Genomic DNA, 19,014 nt, shown 5'->3' with positions numbered 1-19,014 from the left:
GGAATGAATGAAAGGCTTATCTTCATTGGTGGCGCAGCGGCCACAGCCCCTCCCCTCCTCTTGTCTCCTCTCCTGCTATTGGCGGCAGCAGCAGCATCACAGGGGGGAGGAGACACTGCTTCCTTCTCCCCTGTGCTGCGGAGGGAACACAGAACGCGCTGAGAGCAGCGCGTTCTGTGTTCCCCATACGTTATCGGTATATCGGCAAAATAGATGCCGATACCGATAACGTTCAAAATCCTCAATATCGGCCGATAATATCGGCCAAACCGATAATCGGTCGATCCCTAGTGGTCACCCTAGGAAAATGGTGAACTCTTTACCATACAGCCAAATATTAAGGGTGAGGAGAATAGTGGATGTAGAAGAACATGCAGATCGAGCATTACAGAATATGGAAAATTAATTTACGGCTAGAGGTTATCCCAGGAACCTAGTGCATAGACCTTCACTGAGGGCCAAAGAAATACTGAGGGAGGAACTTTTAAAACCAAATATAAAACATAAAAAGGATAGGCTGCCATTGGTATCCACATACAATGAGTTAAGTCCCTCTATTGAACGCATAGTAAGGAAGCACTGGGGTATCTTGAAGCATAGCTATCCTTCATAGAAACATAGAATGTGTCGGCAGATAAGAACCATTTGGCCCATCTAGTCTGCCCAATATACTGAATACTATGGATAGCCCCCGGCCCTATCTTATATGAAGGATGGCCTTATGCCTATCCCATGCATGCTTAAACCCCTTCACTGTATTTGCAGCTACCACTTCTGCAGGAAGGCTATTCCATGCATCCACTACTCTCTCAGTAAAGTAATACTTCCTTATATTACTTTTAAACCTTTGCCCCTCTAATTTAAAACTGTGTCCTCTTGTGGTAGTTTTTCTTCTTTTAAATATGCTCTCTTCCTTTACCGAGTTGATTCCCTTTATGTATTTAAAAGTTTCTATCATATCCCCTCTGTCTCTTCTTTCTTCTAAGCTATACATATTAAGGTCCTTTAACCTTTCCTGGTAAGTTTTATCCTGCAATCCATGTACTAGTTTAGTAGCTCTTCTCTGAACTCTCTCTAGAGTATCTATATCCTTCTGGAGATATGGCCTCCAGTACTGCGCACAATACTCCAAGTGAGGTCTCACCAGTGTTCTGTACAGCGGCATAAGCACTTCACTCTTTCTACTGCTTATACCTCTCCCTATACATCCAAGCATTCTGCTGGCATTTCGTGCTGCTCTATTACATTGTCTTCCCACCTTTAAGTCTTCTGAAATAATTACTCCTAAATCCCTTTCCTCAGATACTGAGGTCAGGACTGTGTCAAATATTCTATATTCTGCCCTTGGGTTTTTACGCCCCAGGTGCATTATCTTGCACTTATCCACATTAAATTTCAGTTTCCAGAGTTCTGACCATTCTTCTAGTTTTCCTAAATCCTTTTCCATTTGGCGTTTCCCTCCAGGAACATCAACCCTGTTACATATCTTTGTGTCATCAGCAAAAAGACAAACCTTACCAGCGAGGCCTTTTGCAATATCACTTATGAAGATATTAAACAAAATCGGTCCCAGTACAGATCCCTGTGGAACCCCACTGGTAACATTACCTTGTTTTGAATGTTCTCCATTGACTACAACCCTCTGTTGTCTGTCACTCAGCCACTGCCTAATCCACTCAACAATATGGGAGTCCATGCTCAATGACTGCAGTTTATTGATAAGTCTTCTATGTGGGACAGTGTCAAAAGCCTTACTAAAATCTAGATATGCGATGTCTACTGCACCTCCACCGTCTATTATTTTATTCACCCAGTCAAAAAAATCTATAAGATTTGTTTGACATGATCTCCCTGAAGTAAACCCATGTTGTTTTTCATCTTGCAATCCATGGGATTTTAGATGTTCCACAATCCTATCCTTTAATAGGGTTTCCATTAATTTGCCTACTATTGATGTCAGACTCACTGGTCTATAGTTGCTCGATTCCTCCCTACTACCTTTCTTGTGAATGGGCACGACATTTGCCAATTTCCAATCTTCCGGGACGACTCCTGTTACTAATGATTGGTTAAATAAATCTGTTAACGGTTTTGCCAGCTCACCACTAAGCTCTTTTAATAATTTTGGGTGTATCTCATCAGGCCCCTGTGACTTATCTGTCTTCACCTTAGACAGCAAACTTAGAACATCTTCCTCTGTAAAGATACATGCATCAAACGATTTAATAGTCATTCTTTCTAGTGGAGGTCCTTCTCCTTTTTCTTTTGTAAAAACTGAACAGAAGTATTCATTAAGGCAGTCGGCTAGCCCTTTATTCTCTTCTACATACCTTCCGTCCTTTGTTTTTAATTTAGTTATTCCTTGTTTTAATTTCCTTTTTTCATTTATATATCTGAAGAATGTCTTATCCCCTTTTTTCATAGACTGAGCTAGTTTTTCTTCTGCCTGCGCTTTAGAAGTTCTTATAACTTGCTTGGCCTCTCTCTGCCTAATCTTGTAGATTTCCTTATCTTCATTGCTCTGGGTTTTTTTATAATTACAAAATGCTAGCTTTTTATTTTTAATGATTTGGGCCACTTCTGCTGAGTACCACATTGGTCTCCTCCTTTTTTTGCTTTTACTGACGAGTCTAATGCAATTTTCTGTTGCCTTCAATAATGCACCTTTTAAGTAGTCCCATTTCTCCTGGACTCCATGTAATCCGTTCCAGTCTGATAAGGACTCATTTATGACTAATTTCATTTTTGAAAAGTCTGTTTTTCTAAAATCTAAAACTTTTGTTTTTGTGTGGTGGGACTCTTTCACAGTTCTTATATTAAACCACACTGACTGGTGATCACTAGATCCCAAGGTTTCGCCTACAATGACATCATATACCGAATCCCCGTTTGTGAATACCAAATCCAAAATGGCCTCCCTCCGGGTTGGCTCCTCAACCACTTGTTGTAGAGATAACCCCAGTAGGGAATTTAGAATATCTGTACTCCTGGTAGAACTTGCTATTTTGGTTTTCCAGTTTATATCTGGAAGATTGAAATCTCCCATAATGATAACTTCTCCTTTCATTGTCATTTTAGCTATTTCTTCAACTAGTAGATCATCTAGTTCTTTAACTTGACCAGGTGGTCTATATATCACACCTACACGAGTTACTGCATGGTTAGCAAACTGCAACGTAACCCAAACTGACTCTATGTTGGCCTCACCAACTTGTATTAGGTTAGATTTAATGCTATCTTTCACATACAGGGCCACTCCTCCTCCTTTCTTGCCTTCTCTGTCTCTTCTGTATAAAGAGTACCCTGGTATGGTTATGTCCCAATCATTTCTTTCATTAAACCATGTCTCCGTAACAGCCACTAAATCTACATTCTCAGATGCCATTATTGACCCAAGTTCATTGATTTTTTTTACCTAAACTGCGAGCATTTGTAGACAGGACTCTGAGCTTATCATTTCTTAACCTCAGTGCTTCTGGCCTGTTCTGGCATTGTTTCGGGGGGCAATTGGACTCTTTTATTTTCACTCTTTTGCCCCCCCTTCCTAGTTTAAATACTCTTTCGCAAATTCTTGGAGTTGTTCACTAAGTACATTTGTTCCTTTGAGAGAAAGATGCAAACCATCTTTTTTGTACAGTTCCTTTCTATTCCAAGTAGAGCTATCATGAGAAACAAAGCCAAATCCTTGCTCTTGACACCATTTACCAAGCCATATGTTGAACTCCTTTATGCGCCTCTGCCTATCATTCTGAACATTATGCACAGGCAGAACTTCAGAAAATGAAATGGTGGATGCAAAATCCTGTACGTCATTACCAAGTGTGATAAAAGATTTTTTCACCTCTGACACTTCATTGCAAGCCAGGTCATTTGTCCCTAGATGGACAAGAACATCCACGTCCCCTTCCTGCTTTGCTTGCTTAACAATATTAATAATACGTCTTCTATCTCTTCTAGCAGTAGCCCCAGGGAGACATCTCACAAAACCATTTTCTTTAAGCTCCACACTTCTTATGATTGAATCACCCAGCAACAGCTGCATCCTTTGAGACTTCACTTTATCTTTTTTGTTGCATACATTAGACATAGGAGTCGATGGTTTCTCACCCTCTGTGCTTGAGTCCATATCCATGTTGTCCTTACATTCTGAGAGTGCTGCAAATGAATTATGGAGAACCACCGACTGTGGGACATGTCTTCTATCCACCACTCTAAGACTTTCAGAACCTACATTAACCCATCTGCCATTTCTGGGGGTCCTCTGTGGCAGTGGCATTGCAGCAGTCCTAGCTTGAGTTTGTTTAACAGATAATTTAAATATTTCAGCTTTCAAAAATGCAATTTCCTGCTGCAGTAAGGAGAACTGTCTACAGATCTGACAGCATCCGAATCTCCAAAGAGTGGAACATGAAATAAATGCACAACAATTCCTGCACTGAACCAAGTCTGCCATTTTAAAGAGGAGAAAAAAATAAAAAAAATAAATTTGTAACTTTAAATCAAACAAATCTTACCTTTTTTTTTTTGTATTGTTTCCACCTTCCAGCCTACCTCCTGACTATCTCCTGCAATATCTCTTTACTAGTACTTAATGTAGTACTTGAAGCTAGTACTTTCAGCTAATGAATAGCTGCTTTTAGAGATCCCCCAATGATGGCGTATAAGAGATCTTGCAGCACTTGGGACAGGGTAGTGAGTTCTGCGGTGCATGAGACGGACATTTCTTAGACCCAGACGCACAGGTTGTTTTACATGTCTAGGATGTGTAAATTGTAAGTTAATGAATAAGGGCTCTGTCTTCATATACCCTATAACAAATGAGAGGTTCGATATTAAACATTATCTTACATGTGATTCATCCTGGGTGATTTATGTATTATGGTGTCCTTGTAAAATGTTGTATGTAGGAGAGACCACTTGTGATATGAAAACCAGATTGAATAACCATAGACAGACCATTAGAAACAAGAGAAGGGATTTACCAGTGTCAAAACACTTTGCCGAAAAAACCATAAGGAAGGTGAATTGAGGTTCATGATTTTGGACCATATCAAAAAGAGGCGGAGACAGATTATCTCTAGTAAAGAAAAAGGAGTTGAGGTGGATTTTTCGCCTGGACTCATTAAAACCAAAAGGTCTAAATGTTGACTTTAGAGTGACCGGGGGGGGATGATGACTTAGGCCCCTTTCACACGGGCGAGTTTTCCGCGTGGGTGCAATGCGTGAGATGAATGCATTGCACCCGCACTGAATCCGGACCCATTCATTTCTATGGGGCTGTGCATATGAGCGGTTATTTTCACGCATCACTTGTGCGTTGCGTGAAAATTGCAGCATGCTCTATATTCTGCGGTTTTCACGCAACGCAGGCCCCATAGAAGTGAATGGGTCTGCGTGAAAATCGCAAGCATCCGCAAGCAAGTGCGGATGCGGTGCGATTTTCACGCACGGTTGCTAGGAGACGATCAGGATGGCGACCCGATCATTATTATTTTCCCTTATAACATGGTTATAAGGGAAAATAATAGCATTCTGAATACAGAATGCATAGTACAATAGGGCTGGAGGGGTTAAAAAAAAACAAAAAACATTAACTCGCCTTAATCCACTTGTTCGTGCAGCCGGCATCTCTTCTGTCTCTTCATCTTTGCTGTGCAGTAGGAAAAGGACCTGTGTTGATGTCACTGCGCTCATCACATGGCCTGTCACATGATCCATCACCATTGTGATGGACCATGTGATGGACCATATGATGAGTGCAGTGATGTCATCAAAGGTTCTTTACCCAGGTCCTGAAGAAAGAAGAGAAGCCGGGCTGCGCGAACAAGTGGAGTGAGTTAAATTATTATTTTATTTATTTTTTTAACCCCTCCATCCCTAATTTTAAGAATGCTATTATTTTCCCTTATAACCATGTTATAAGGGAAAATAATACAATCTACACAACATCTAACCCAAACCCGAACTTCTGTGAAGAAGTTCGGGTTTGGGTACCAAACATGCCGATTTTTCTCACGCGCGTGCAAAACGCATTAAAATGTTTTGCACTCGCGCGGAAAAATCGCACATTTTCCCACGTCGCACCCGCATCTTATCCGGGCCAAAAACATGACGCCCGTGTGAAAGAGGCCTTAGGGCGTTCCATTCCATTACCCTGCCTTTTACATATTCCAGCTATTATGACAAGTGAATTAACTATATTTTATATACTGATATTTTTATTACTATTAGGTAAATAACCGTAATGATTGAATATTTATCCGTCATGATTACTGTTTTGTAGTTGTGAAGATAACCGTCACAGAAGATGAACTACATGGACATACAACGGCTGAACATATTGTATTATTATTGGGGCGTATTTGACTGCATAGTTCGCATAGCAACTGATGCCTGCGAGGGGTTAAATGTATAATTGGATCCGTCCACTGTGGTGTGCGCGCTGTGATCCCACCAACCTAGGGGATGCTGTGACGTGCACCATGGCAGTGGAGGTAATGACCAGTATCCGATCTACTCAGTCTATTTGTGGAAATGTAGTCTGATGTTCTCCTTTAATTGTGCATTCTTGTTCATTTGCCTATCAGTTTGCCTTTATTTAAGATGGCGCTGGCTGTAAGCGGACACATGGGACGGCGGCGCATGCGCATTGCGACTAGCAAGACGCACAGGTTTTGGCTCGTCTGGCTGGTGCGCGCCACGTATGTGCCCGTTCTACAGCCCTCTGTGGAGTGTTCAGCCTGCGATATGCCCTTGTGAGTCTTTATATATGTTGTGGCCAAGCGTTTTTAATTTCTAATATGAATAGCACTTTGTTAGCACATGAAATATTGTACACGTAATGATGCACAAGTATGTAGCGATTATATGCAATCATGGACACTGATATACCACAAGTTGTAATGGAGATCTGGCTGACATAGTCTGAACAGGCTGCAAGACAACACTGGGATTGGAAATGACAGAGGGGCATGTACTTTAAACATGCTTCAAGTGGTGATTAATTAATTATGTGATGTATACATTTTTGCACTTTGTAATTCACTTGGCTTGAGAAAGGTTCTGTGAGAGAACCGAAACGTCGCTGTGTGACATGTGAATAAGACACTTTTTTTCACGTTTTACAGAGGAGTGCCGTGGATTTTTATATATATATATATATATATATATATATATATATATATATATATATATATACTTTAAATAACATTTGCTTTTTTTATTTTTATTTTTTTAAAGGTTATATTCAGAGGATGGAGAGCACTTGGTCCTTATTCATACAAATGGTAAATTTTATGCCATGGATTCAGCATGTCCCCATGAAGGTACCCTATGAGATTTAGTTTTTTAACAGCTGTCATGGAGCTGTAATTGGTGTCATCTATTATGTAATGGAATGGTATTTGTCCTCCTCCATTAGGTGGTCCATTGGAGCAAGGAGACATAGAGGAGCTCTGTGATGGGCGACTGGCATTAACCTGTCCATGGCATTACTTTGAATTCTGCTTGGATGACGGTTCCTCTACCTCTGGATTACAGGTCCAATGATTTTCTATTGAACAAATAGAACCTTTTAAAGAGGTTTTCAGGGAGTAAAATATCAATGACTTAGGCCTCATGCACACGACCGTTCCGCCGATTTTAGTGTTTCAGATGCGGACCCATTAATTTCTATGACAGCCCTGCCCCTGCTGTATCTGCCAGTCCCAGCAGAATAACCCCTTCTATGAGAACTGACAAAAGGAGATCCCTGGAGGGTGAAACCAATGGGGATTTTGACAAAAACTGAATGAGAAGGATGATAACCCAAAAATTAGTCCCTGTACAGAGTCACCCTTGTTAAAGGAGTTGTCTCACTTGGAACAATGATTAAGCCCTCACACAGCTCCATCGACCGAAAAATAAAGGTATGTTTCTCAGAAGATGGCTGTACTGGTCCCCAGAGGCTGTGCAAAAGCACCATGGTGCCCTTAAACCAATCCATCAAAGTCTGCGCAAAAGGCGGTCTTTCCCTTCCCTGCAATGTACCCAAACGGCAGTTTATATCCACATTTATGGCATTTCCGTACCCAGTAAAAACCGCCTAACAATTTAAATGGTGTGGTGTGTGCATATTGGGCACTGAAATCTGTGAAAAACTTGCAGTTTTCATTTTGCACAGTCTCTGCTCATTCATTTCTGCCAAACACTTGTGCAGTCAAAATGCTCACACCTTGGGGGTGTAGTTTCTGAAATGGGGTCACTTATCAGTGGTTCCATTTACTATTTCAGCCCAGGGCCTCTACAGTTGTCAGCACAAGATGCGTAAATCACCATATTGGGCCTCAAATGTGCAAATCTTTCATTCCTGAGCCCTATGGTATGGCCAAGCAAAAGATTAGGGCCACATGTAGGGTTTTATAAAACCAGGAAGGACGGCATAATAATAAGAAGGATTACTTTTCACAATGGCACACTCTGGGCACAACATATTGGGCACTGAAATGGCATATCTGTGTAAAAATTCAAATTTTCACTTTCATCTGCTGTGAATAAATTTTTTTTTTTCAAAACACCTGTGGGGTCAAAATGTTCACTACAACTTGGGTCTAAAGAGACATTTTTATAGCCATTTTCTATCATTAATTTCCAGTGGATAGAAACCTTCCATCATCACGTGATGATCACAGAAGTGCACTGCTCCTTACCCGACACAACTCCGATAATTGTAACTACAGTTGCAAGAAAAAGTATGTGAACCCTTTGGAATGATCTGGATTTCTGCACAAATTGGTCATAAAATGTGATCTGATCTTCATCTAAGTCACAACAATAGACAATCACAGTCTGCTTAAACTAATAACACACAAAGAATGAAATGTTACCATGTTTTTATTGAACACACCATGGAAACATTCACAGTGCAGGTGGAAAAAGTATGTGAACCTTTGGATTTAATAACTGGTTGAACCTTCTTTGGCAGCAATAACTTCAACCAAACGTTTCCTATATTCTTGGGATGTCTGGTGTGAATCGCTTTCTTGAGGTCATGCCACAGCATCTCAATCGGGTTGAGGTCAAGACTCTGACTGGGCCACTCCAGAAGGTGTATTTTCTTCTGTTTAAGCCATTCTGTTGTTGATTCACTTCTATGCTTTGGGTCGTTGTTCTGTTGCAACACCCATCTTCTGTTGAGCTTCAGCTGGTGGACAGATGGCCTTAAGTTCTCCTGCAAAAGTATTAATAAACTTGGGAATTCATTTTTACTTCGATGATAGCAATCAGTCTACGCCCTGACGCAGCAAAGCAGCCCCAAACCATGATGCCCCCACCACCATACTTCACAGTTGGGAGGAGGTTTTGATGTTGGTGTGCTGTGCCTCTTTTTCTCCACACATAGTGTTGTGTGTTTCTTCCAAACAACTCAACTTTGGTTTCATCTGTCCACAGAATATTTTGCCAGTACTGCTGTGGAACATCCAGGTGCTCTTGTGCAAACTGTAAACGTTCAGCAATGTTTTTTTGGACAGCAGTGGCTTCCTCTGTGGTATCCTCCCATGAAATCCATTCTCGTTTAGTGTTTTACGTATCGTAGATTCGCTAACAGGGATGTTAGCATATGCCAGAGACTTTTGTAAGTCTTTAGCTGACACTCTAGGATTCTTCTTCACCTCATTGAGCAGTCTGCGCTGTGCTCTTGCAGTCATCTTTACAGGACGGCCACTCCTAGGGAGAGTAGCAGCAGTGCTGAACTTTCTCCATTTATAGACAATTTGTCTTACCGTGGACTGATGAACAGCAAGGCTTTTGGAGATACTTTTATAACCCTTCCCATCTTTATGCAAGTCAACAATTCTTAATCGTAGGTCTTCTGCAAGCTCTTTTGTGCGAGGCATCATTCACATCAGGCAATGCTTCTTGTGAAAAGCAAACCCAGAACTGGTGTGTGTTTTTTATAGGGCAGGACAGCTGTAACCAACACCTCCAATCTCATCTCAGTGATTGGACTCCAGTTGGCTGACACCTTACTCTCATTAGCTCTAGGAGATGTCATTAGTCTAGGGGTTCACATACTTTTTCCACATAGTGTGTTCAATAAAAACATGGTAGCATTTAATTCTTTGTGTGTTATTAGTTTAGGCAGACTGTGATTGTCTATTGTTGTGACTTAGATGAAGATCAGATCACATTTTATGACCAATTTGTGCAGAAATCCAGATCATTCCAAAGGGTTCACATACATTTTCTTGCAACTGTATATCCAGTCCTTTAGGTCATATTCCAACAGTGGATTGTTGATGAGGATTATGGCTTGCTTTCCAGGGCTCCAGATGGCGACCAAAATGGTCACCAATGCGACTTAAAATTTGCAGGTGGCGACAAGACTTTTTAGTCTTGTCGCCATTTGCGACTGTACCGCCGCGCTCCTGCGCAGCCTAAGTTCTCTTGTCTTCAGTAGCACAGTGGAGAAGGAAGGAGTCCCTCCCTCTCCACTGTGACGCGGCCGCCACTACCACCAATGGGGAGAAAGCAGGGGAGGTGCTGTCGCCACTGCGCCACCAATGAATGTAAAACATAAGTGTCGGCAGCGGTATCGCAGACCCGGCACCCGGCCTCAATAACAGGGCATGCGATACGCGGAAATTAACCCCCCAGGTGCCACAGATCGCATGCCCTGTTATTGAGGCCGGGTGCCGGGTCTGTGATACCGCTGCAGACAATTGTATAAAGGCGTTAAAGAGGACCTTTCATGGGTCCAAAGAATATGAACTTAGTAGCAGGCTGCATAGAGCGGCGCCCAGGGATCTAAGTGCACTTACTATTATTCCTGGGCGCCGCTCTGTTCTCCTGCTGTGGCCCCCGGTATTTTCAACATTCAGAGCAAGGAGGAGGAGACGCCAGTGTCTCTCCTTCTCCATGACAGCAGCGCTGTCCAATCAGAGCTCAGAGCCAGGGAGAAAAAAAAACTCCCTCGCTCTGAGCTCTGATTGGACAGCGCTGCTGTCATGGAGAAGGAGAGACACTGGCGTCTCCTCCTCCTTGCTCTGAATGTTGAAAATACCGGGGGCCACAGCAGGAGAACGGAGCGGCGCCCAGGAATAATAGTAAGTGCACTTAGATCCCTGGGCGCCGCTCTATGCAGCCTGCTACTAAGTTCATATTCTTTGGACCCATGAAAGGTCCTCTTTAATTACATTCATTGGTGGTGCAGTGCGCCCCCCCCAAAGCCCCCCCCCCCATTATCACTGGCCACAAGTCGCCCCCCCATTGTTATATGGTGGCCACAGGGTCCCATTCCCTCCAGTGGTGGCAGATTACACTGCTGGGTCTTAGATCGTTACCATGGCAGCCAGGACACTACTGAAGCCCTGGCTGCCATGTTCAGCTCCCTGCTGCTGTGTGCACAGAGCACAGGGCAGCAGGGAGATGTGTGAGATCCTATTCACCCTCATAGAGCTCTATCAGGGTGAATATCACAAGGGATGAAAAGATCCAGGTTTTAGTCCCTAAGGGAAGAAATGGTTATTAAATAAAAAGTTTAAAAAAACACCAAAATTCTAAAAGTTTAAATGGCCCCCTTCCCAGTTTTACATAAAAAATGTAAAAAACAATAAAGAATAAACATATTACATATCGCCACGTCCCAAAAAGTGTGAGCTATTAAAATATAAAAAAATATTTCCGCTCGGTGAAGGCCGTAACAGAAAAAAAAACCTCTAAACCACGCAATTCGCCATTTTTAGTCACCTTGTCCCCCAGAAGATGTCCCTGGATGTGAGAGATATGTGGTGCTGTTTTCTCCTATATGTAGTGCTGGCTCACTACTGTGACCTGCGTCTCATCTTCTCAAAGTCCTTTTTTTTTAATTATATGCATTTTAAATTTGGCGACTAAAAAATGGAATTTGGCTCCTAATTTTTTTAGTTTAGGAGCCAATGGCTCCTGGTCATTTTTTTTTTTTTGTCTGGAGCACTGCTTTCCACAGTTAAAGGGGTAATCGGAGTTATATAAAAACTCAGGCCTAAAATCTGTTTCTTTGAGCGCTGTGCTTCGGTCCTCCTGCTGCCAACGTCATCTTCTTGGCTGCAGCGGTGACCTCAGCCGTGCACAGGACATCTTTGCTGTGGTTAGTTATTGGCTGCAGCAGTGACCTGTGTGCACAAAACCTTACCACTGCAGCCATAAAGACAAATAGCAGTGGTGAGGACTGGAGCGCAGGAAGAAGAAAAGGATAAAACAGGTGAGCATACATTCATTAAACTTTTTAAAGGGGTTATCCAAGGCCTATAATGCCCCCCATATGCCTGGGCACCTCACACAGATTGCACTTGCCTCGCTCCCCGGCACCCGAGTCACTTCTGATGCCGGCACGGCCACCGCTGTATCTCCTTGTCGCGCGGATGAAAACATTCGGAGCGGGAGGGGGGGTTCCTGGTCAGCCTCGTGAGTGACGCTAGGGAGGCTCGTTGCTGCCTGCTATTGGCTGCTCCCCCCAAACGTTGGATGTTTTTGTCCGCGCAACGGGGGGATGCAGCGGCGGTTGTGCCGGGATCAGAAGCAATGCAGGTGCCAGGAAGCGAGTACAACCTCTGTGAGGGTCCCGGGGATATGGGGGGGGGGGGGGGGGGGCATTATAGGTTTTGGATAACCTCTTTAATATAAGCTTCCCATTGTTTAAGTTCATATGACAAGGACCTTACCACTGGTGAATTTGAAATTTGTGTAGCTGAAAAAAAGGTGACATGTCTATTCTTGCCATGGTTTCTAGTGACCGCATGTGGATTAACCTCTTTGAATAGGGCTAAATCCGCATGCAGATCTGCAACGTCTACAAATGCAAATCTGTGGCAGAAATCCAAGGGTAAGGCGGATTTTTCAAATAAAAAAATTTATTGTGTCTTTGATAGTGAACCCCATAATATAAGAAAAGACAGCATCACAGTTATAATACATAGAACTTGTATGAATTTAGCAATAAAAACAAAAACATGGATTTATGGATTCTCCAAGCTACAGATATTGGTCACTTATCAGATCAGTTGGGCGTCTGACACTTATCACCCCTACCGATCAGATGTCTCATGGTGCTAGAAAATATACAGGTGAAAGTAGACCGCTCCATACACCATGTAGTGGCCATGTCCGGGTACTGCAGTTCAGCCCCCATTCAAGTGAATGGGAGCTGAGTTTCAGTACGCTGGTACACAGTCCATGGAGCCCTCTGCTTCCCCTCTGTACACTGTTAGTTTCCGGCACCATGACTGCCCAAAACAGCTGATCGGTGCCTGGTGTCGGTTCCCCACCACAGGATAGGTCATCAATATCTGTAGTCCAAAGAACCCCTTTAAATCTTCACATCACATTTGCTAGATTTGTGGAGCGATAGTGGATCAGTGATGGTGGTTAGGCCAGCCGGCTTCCTACTTTTACTTATTATTTTAAATTTTCTGATTTTAGAACCAAGTGTATGAAGTGAAAGTTTGTGAAGGGAAAGTTTATATCCAGACGCAGAATGCATTATCTCTAAACCCTTGGAAGAAAACTCAGCCTAAACAGCCAGGTATGAGCATTTTGATGACCTTGTATATTGTCTGTAATGGCAACTAAAAGAGTTGTGCAGGCAAAGCCAGCACCACACAATGGGTGGATGAGTATGGTGCACCGGGTGGATCTGTTAGTATTCTAGGTCATGTGCACAATAATTGCTGGGTGTCGAATGCTTGCCTTAACAACTGCCCCCCACCCCTTAGTATGCATGTCAGATTTGGTGGGAGAGTGTGCCTTTGTGCCTCCATGACCCCTTTAAACTGGTACTGCCAGCATCATTCTTAGGCTCCATTCACACGTCCGTGGTCCGGATCCGCAACACACCCGCCTGGCACCCCTATAGAAATTCCTATTCTTGTCCGCAGCTGCGGACAAGAATAGGACATGTTCTATCTTTTGCGGAGCTGCGGACCCAAAGATCAGGGCCGCGCTCCGCAAATGTGGATGCGGACAATGCACTGTGTGCTGTCCGCATCCATTCCGTCCCCATAGAGAATGAATGGGTCCGCACCCGTTCCTCAAATTTGTGGAACGGATGCGGACCCATTTGCGGACGTGTGAATGGAGCCTTAACTTATCATGTTGCATCAGATTTCATGTAACAGAAATCTCTAAATGGGGCCAAAGAGGGATTAGGTACTTACATTCTGTAAATCAGTGGTAGTCCAATAACACATATGAATCTTATGTAACCGTAACAAATGTATCTGAGATATCACAAAAGCATTTTGAGTGGATTTCCCTTTGAACCATGCTCAGTAGTCAGCAGTAGAAGTCCCTCAAACCTAGGTTGTAGTATCAGCACTAACATACAGGTAATATGTTTTATAGGTAACACTGAGGCTACTGGAAGCACACAAGCCATAGGTGATGAATGTTCCTTGACCTTCTGGGCCAACAAAATCCTTTGCACTCCAGATCCAGAAGAGAAGGTGCGGCTACAAATGTGAAAAATGTGCTGTCTATCATAAGAGTCCACTAGTCTGCGTGGCAGAATGCGATTGTTACTATTACTTTTATATTTTATTTTGTGTAGAGGCAGTACATAAGTGTGGTGTTCTCCCCAGGCTAAACTGACTCATCAAGTACAAGAGTTGTGGAACTCAGGGAGAATTGCAGAAATTGGACACGCGGAACCCCCTGTCCAGCCGAGCCGCAAAGAGAACCTCACCATAGTACAGCCAGGCCGAATCAAGAGAGGCAAGGGAGGCACACTGGTGAGACATGTTGATTTCTTGAGCTTTTTTTGATTCACCTCTGAGAACCTGGCTATATAAGCAATGCCTTGTTTTACAGGGAGTGTATTAAAGGGTTTTTCTCACAACAGATAGGTGATAAATGTCTGATCACTGAAGGTCCCACCACTGGAACCACCACTGATCACTTGAACAGGGGTTCCAAGCCACTTCTTCCTATTCACTGCACCTCTGCAGTAAGTGTGAGGGGTTGAAATGAGCTTCAGCCGAACCTGAGCCATGTCATTCCATGCAATGTCTATGGGACTGACAGAAAGAGCTGTATTTGGCTCCATCATTTCCATAGATTTCTTATGGACTGGACCACCATGTCATTCAACCTCCTCCTGAGTGCGGATTAATGGGGGGCATGTAATGCCTGTTCTAGTGATGGTGGCGGTCCCAGTGGTGGGGCCCTTAACAGTCAGATATTTCTCACTTATCCCGTGGGTAATGTTTAATATCTGTGAGGGTCTGACAGCATTGCGCTGTGCTTTATTCAGATGGTACACAGAGTAGAATTCCATATACTTGAGGATTCTAATCATTGCAAGTATGTGAACACTGGTTATAAATGCAACTATGTGTATTGCGTATCCCAGCAGTGAATTTTTAATAAATGAGAGATGGCTCACAGAAATAGATAATTAAAAAGAGAAGAAGGTGAAGTGAATCTTTTGTTCAAAAAAGCCATATTGTTTTTTAATTTTTTTATATTGTTCACAGTAGCAATAAGTTCTGTAATGGTGCCTTCTATAGGTGAAATATGGATTTAAGCAGTTAGTAAAAATTATATACTCTGTATTTATTTATTTTTTTATTTTGTGGGGCCTAGGCCCAGATACATTCTCGTAGTCAGTGGTTTTTGATAAGCAGATTACATCCATTTAAATTTTTTTTTAGACATTTTAATTTCCATTTCCACAATATCCAAAGAACTGTCTGAGATTCATGTAGCACTTATAAAATTTCTGTGGAACGGTAAGTATTTTAGTCCCCATGGTAACACGGAATTTGTTTTCATAAGACGCATTCCACCTCGTGGTTCAGACAAATCTTCTGGATCAGTGTCTTAGATAAAGAAAATTACCTTTTTGGGATTTTACACTAAAGTTTTGTCTGTTGCAGCTACAGTATATCTCCCTAACATAATGGGACATTACAATTCTCACAGGAAAAATGTGTGCTCGTGTGATCAGGAGCTGTGCAATGGCTGTAATACACAGTGTAGCCTCGCTGTAATGGTGGAGATCAGAGGAACCACTGATATCACTGTTTCACATCTCAGATGCTGCAGTCAATAGTGACCCTGGAGTCTAAGGTGTTTTCCAAAGAGGGTTTATGTTAGCCCATTAGCTTCCGCTTCCATGTTTGCTATCCATATCAACCTTCCTAGGCCCTGCTAGAGGCATGGGCTAATAGGTTGCCTGTCAGTGCAATACTGACGGGAAGTAATGTGTTGGAATACTGTGTACCAGGGTGGATTTGATTTAAATCATAGTTTTCTACATAAAGACTAATTCTTGCTGGTTTTAGAATAACAACTTTTCATATTAGTTTGATTAGGTTGATTCTGCATTCATAGGTTTGTAGAAGTTAGGATTAAGGTATTTTTCTCAACTCTGTTCATGTTATAACATTTTTGCTGTGAAGAAGAGGCATGTGATCTCTGCTGAGTCAAATTCAGTTTTGAGAACTGCAAAAGTAAACCAAGCATCTGTGATAATATCTTGTAGGCAGAGAAACTGCCCAATGATCTTACAAAAACCTCTGGAAGAGCATGGCATTGTGAATGGATTAATGGAATTTATTTACCAAAAAAATTACACATATAGAAACATAGAATGTGTCGGCAGATAAGAACCATTTGGCCTATCTAGTCTGCCCAATATATCTGAATCCTATTAATAGCCCCTGGCCCTATCTTATATGAAGGATGGCCTTATGCCTATCCCATGCATGCTTAAACTCCTTCACTGTATTTGCAGCTACCACTTCTGCAGGAAGGCTATTCCATGCATCCACTACTCTCTCAGTAAAGTAATACTTCCTGATATTACTTTTAAACCTTTGCCCCTCTAATTTAAAACTATGTCCTCTTGTAGCCGTTTTTCTTCTTTTAAATATTCTCTCCTCTTTTAGGCCTCTTTCACACTTGCGTTGTCCGGATCCGGCGTGTACTCCACTTGCCGGAATTACACTCCGGATCCGGAAAAACGCAAGTGTACTGAAAGCATTTGAAGACGGAACCGTCTTCCAAATGCGTTCAGTGTTACTATGGCACCCAGGACGCTATTAAAGTCCTGGTTGCCATAGTAGTAGTGGGGATCGGGGGAGCGGTATACTTACAGTCCGTGCGGCTCCCCGGGCGCTCCAGAATGACGTCAGAGCGCCCCATGCGCATGGATGACGTGATCCATGTGATCACATGATCCATGAGCTTGGGGCGCCCTGATGTCACTCTGGAGCGCCCGGGGAGCCGCACGGACGGTAAGTACACTGCTCCCCGCTCCCCACTACACTTTACCATGGCTGCCAGGACTTTAGCGTCCCGGCAGCCATGGTAACCACTCTGAAAAAGCTAAATGTCGGATGCGGCAATGCGCCGAAACGACGTTTAGCTTAAGGCCGGATCCGGATCAATGCCTTTCAATGGGCATTAATTCCGGATCCGGCCTTGCGGCAAGTGTTCCGGATTTTTGGCCGGAGCAAAAAGCGCAGCATGCTGCGGTATTTTCTCCGGCCAAAAAACGTTCCGTTCCGGAACTGAAGACATCCTGATGCATCCTGAACGGATTTCTCTCCATTCAGAATGCATTAGGATAATCCTGATCAGGATTCTTCCGGCATAGAGCCCCGACGACGGAACTCTATGCCGGAACACAACAACGCAGGTGTGAAAGAGCCCTTACCTTGTTAATTCCCTTTATGTATTTAAAAGTTTCTATCATATCCCCTCTGTCTCGTCTTTCTTCCAAGCTATACATGTTAAGGTCCTTTAGTCTTTCCTGGTAAGTTTTATCCTGCAATCCATGTACCAGTTTAGTAGCTCTTCTCTGAACTCTCTCCAAGTATCAATATCCTTCTGGAGATATGGTCTCCAGTACTGAGCACAATACTCCAAATGTGGTCTCACTAGTGCTCTGTAGAGCGGCATGAGCACCTCCCTCTTTCTACTGGTAATGCCTCTCCCTATAAACCCAAGCATTGCTAGCATTTCCTGCTGCTCGGACATTGTCTGCCTACCTCTAAGTCTTCTGAAATAATGACCCCTAAATCCCTTTCCTCAGATATTGAGGTTAGGACTGTATCACAGATTTTATATTCTGCTCTTGGGTTTTTACGCCCCAGGTGCATTATCTTACACTTATCAACATTAAATTTTAGTTGCCAGATTTTTGACCATTCCTCTATTATTTTAGGATGGTTTGTTAGAGCAGACACTAGCGGAAACCCTTTAAAGAAAACCTGTCCCCTTGGATACGCCATTTTAGGCTACTTTCACATCTGTAAGTCATGTAAGTCAATGGTGCTGGATCCTCCATTGCAGTAAAGGGAGTTGCGCTGCCAACGTATCTACTACGAAGTAGATGGAGTTGTGAATTTTTGTTTTTTTTTTAATTCCAGAGCTACTCTGAAACAGCTGATCAGCAGGGGTGCCGGGTGTCGGATCCACCCCGATTAGATATTGATATCCTATCCTAATGCCTCATTTACACATCAGTATTCGGTCAGTGATTTCCATCAGTAATTTCGAGCCAAAACCAGGCCCGGCTCTAAACACAGAACAGGAGTAGATCTTTCTCCTATACCTTATGTCTGTGGAGGCTCCAATCCTGGTTTTGGCTCAGAATCACTGATGGAAATCACTGACCAAAACACTGATGTGTGAATGAGGCTTAGGCCTCATGCACACAACAGTGTTTTTTCACTGTCAGTGATTTGGCTTCAGTGGTCCGTGTCCGATTTTGCTTCAGTTGTGTTTCCTTGTGTCTTCCTTTTTTTTTTGTCTGACAGGGGAAGAAAAAAAGGAAGGTTAATGAAAAGTGTAATTTTATTGCACCATGGTCTTGTAGAAAAAAACGGACATGGATGACATACCAGTTGTGCATCCGTTTTTTTTGATGGACCCATTGACTTGAATGGGTCCGTCCTCTGTTTTCCACTGACAAGCATAGGACAGGTTATATTTCTCGCCCATTCTATTGGGGGACACAGACCATGGGTATAGCGCCACCACTAGGAGGAGACA

General features: G+C 42.9%; 1 protein-coding gene across 2 annotated transcripts in view; it reads left to right on the top strand.

Annotated features, from left to right (window-relative positions):
• Positions 1–19,014, top strand: part of LOC120986007 (uncharacterized protein HI_0077-like) — a 57,902-nt gene that overhangs the window by 24,211 nt on the left and 14,677 nt on the right. For both annotated transcript variants that reach the window (XM_040414277.1, XM_040414276.1), the window contains exons 2-6: positions 7,240–7,325; positions 7,421–7,539; positions 13,438–13,540; positions 14,359–14,459; positions 14,595–14,744. In XM_040414277.1, coding sequence (XP_040270211.1) covers positions 7,301–7,325; positions 7,421–7,539; positions 13,438–13,540; positions 14,359–14,459; positions 14,595–14,744 — 498 coding nt within the window. In that variant the 5' untranslated portion in view covers positions 7,240–7,300. The remainder of the gene's footprint in view (positions 1–7,239; positions 7,326–7,420; positions 7,540–13,437; positions 13,541–14,358; positions 14,460–14,594; positions 14,745–19,014) is intronic.

The sequence above is a fragment of the Bufo bufo genome, chromosome 1 (genome assembly GCF_905171765.1).
Source record: "Bufo bufo chromosome 1, aBufBuf1.1, whole genome shotgun sequence".
NCBI classification, from domain to species: Eukaryota; Metazoa; Chordata; class Amphibia; order Anura; family Bufonidae; genus Bufo; species Bufo bufo.
The sequence above is the reverse complement of the archived record's forward strand: the minus strand, read 5'-3'. Positions and strand labels throughout refer to the sequence as shown.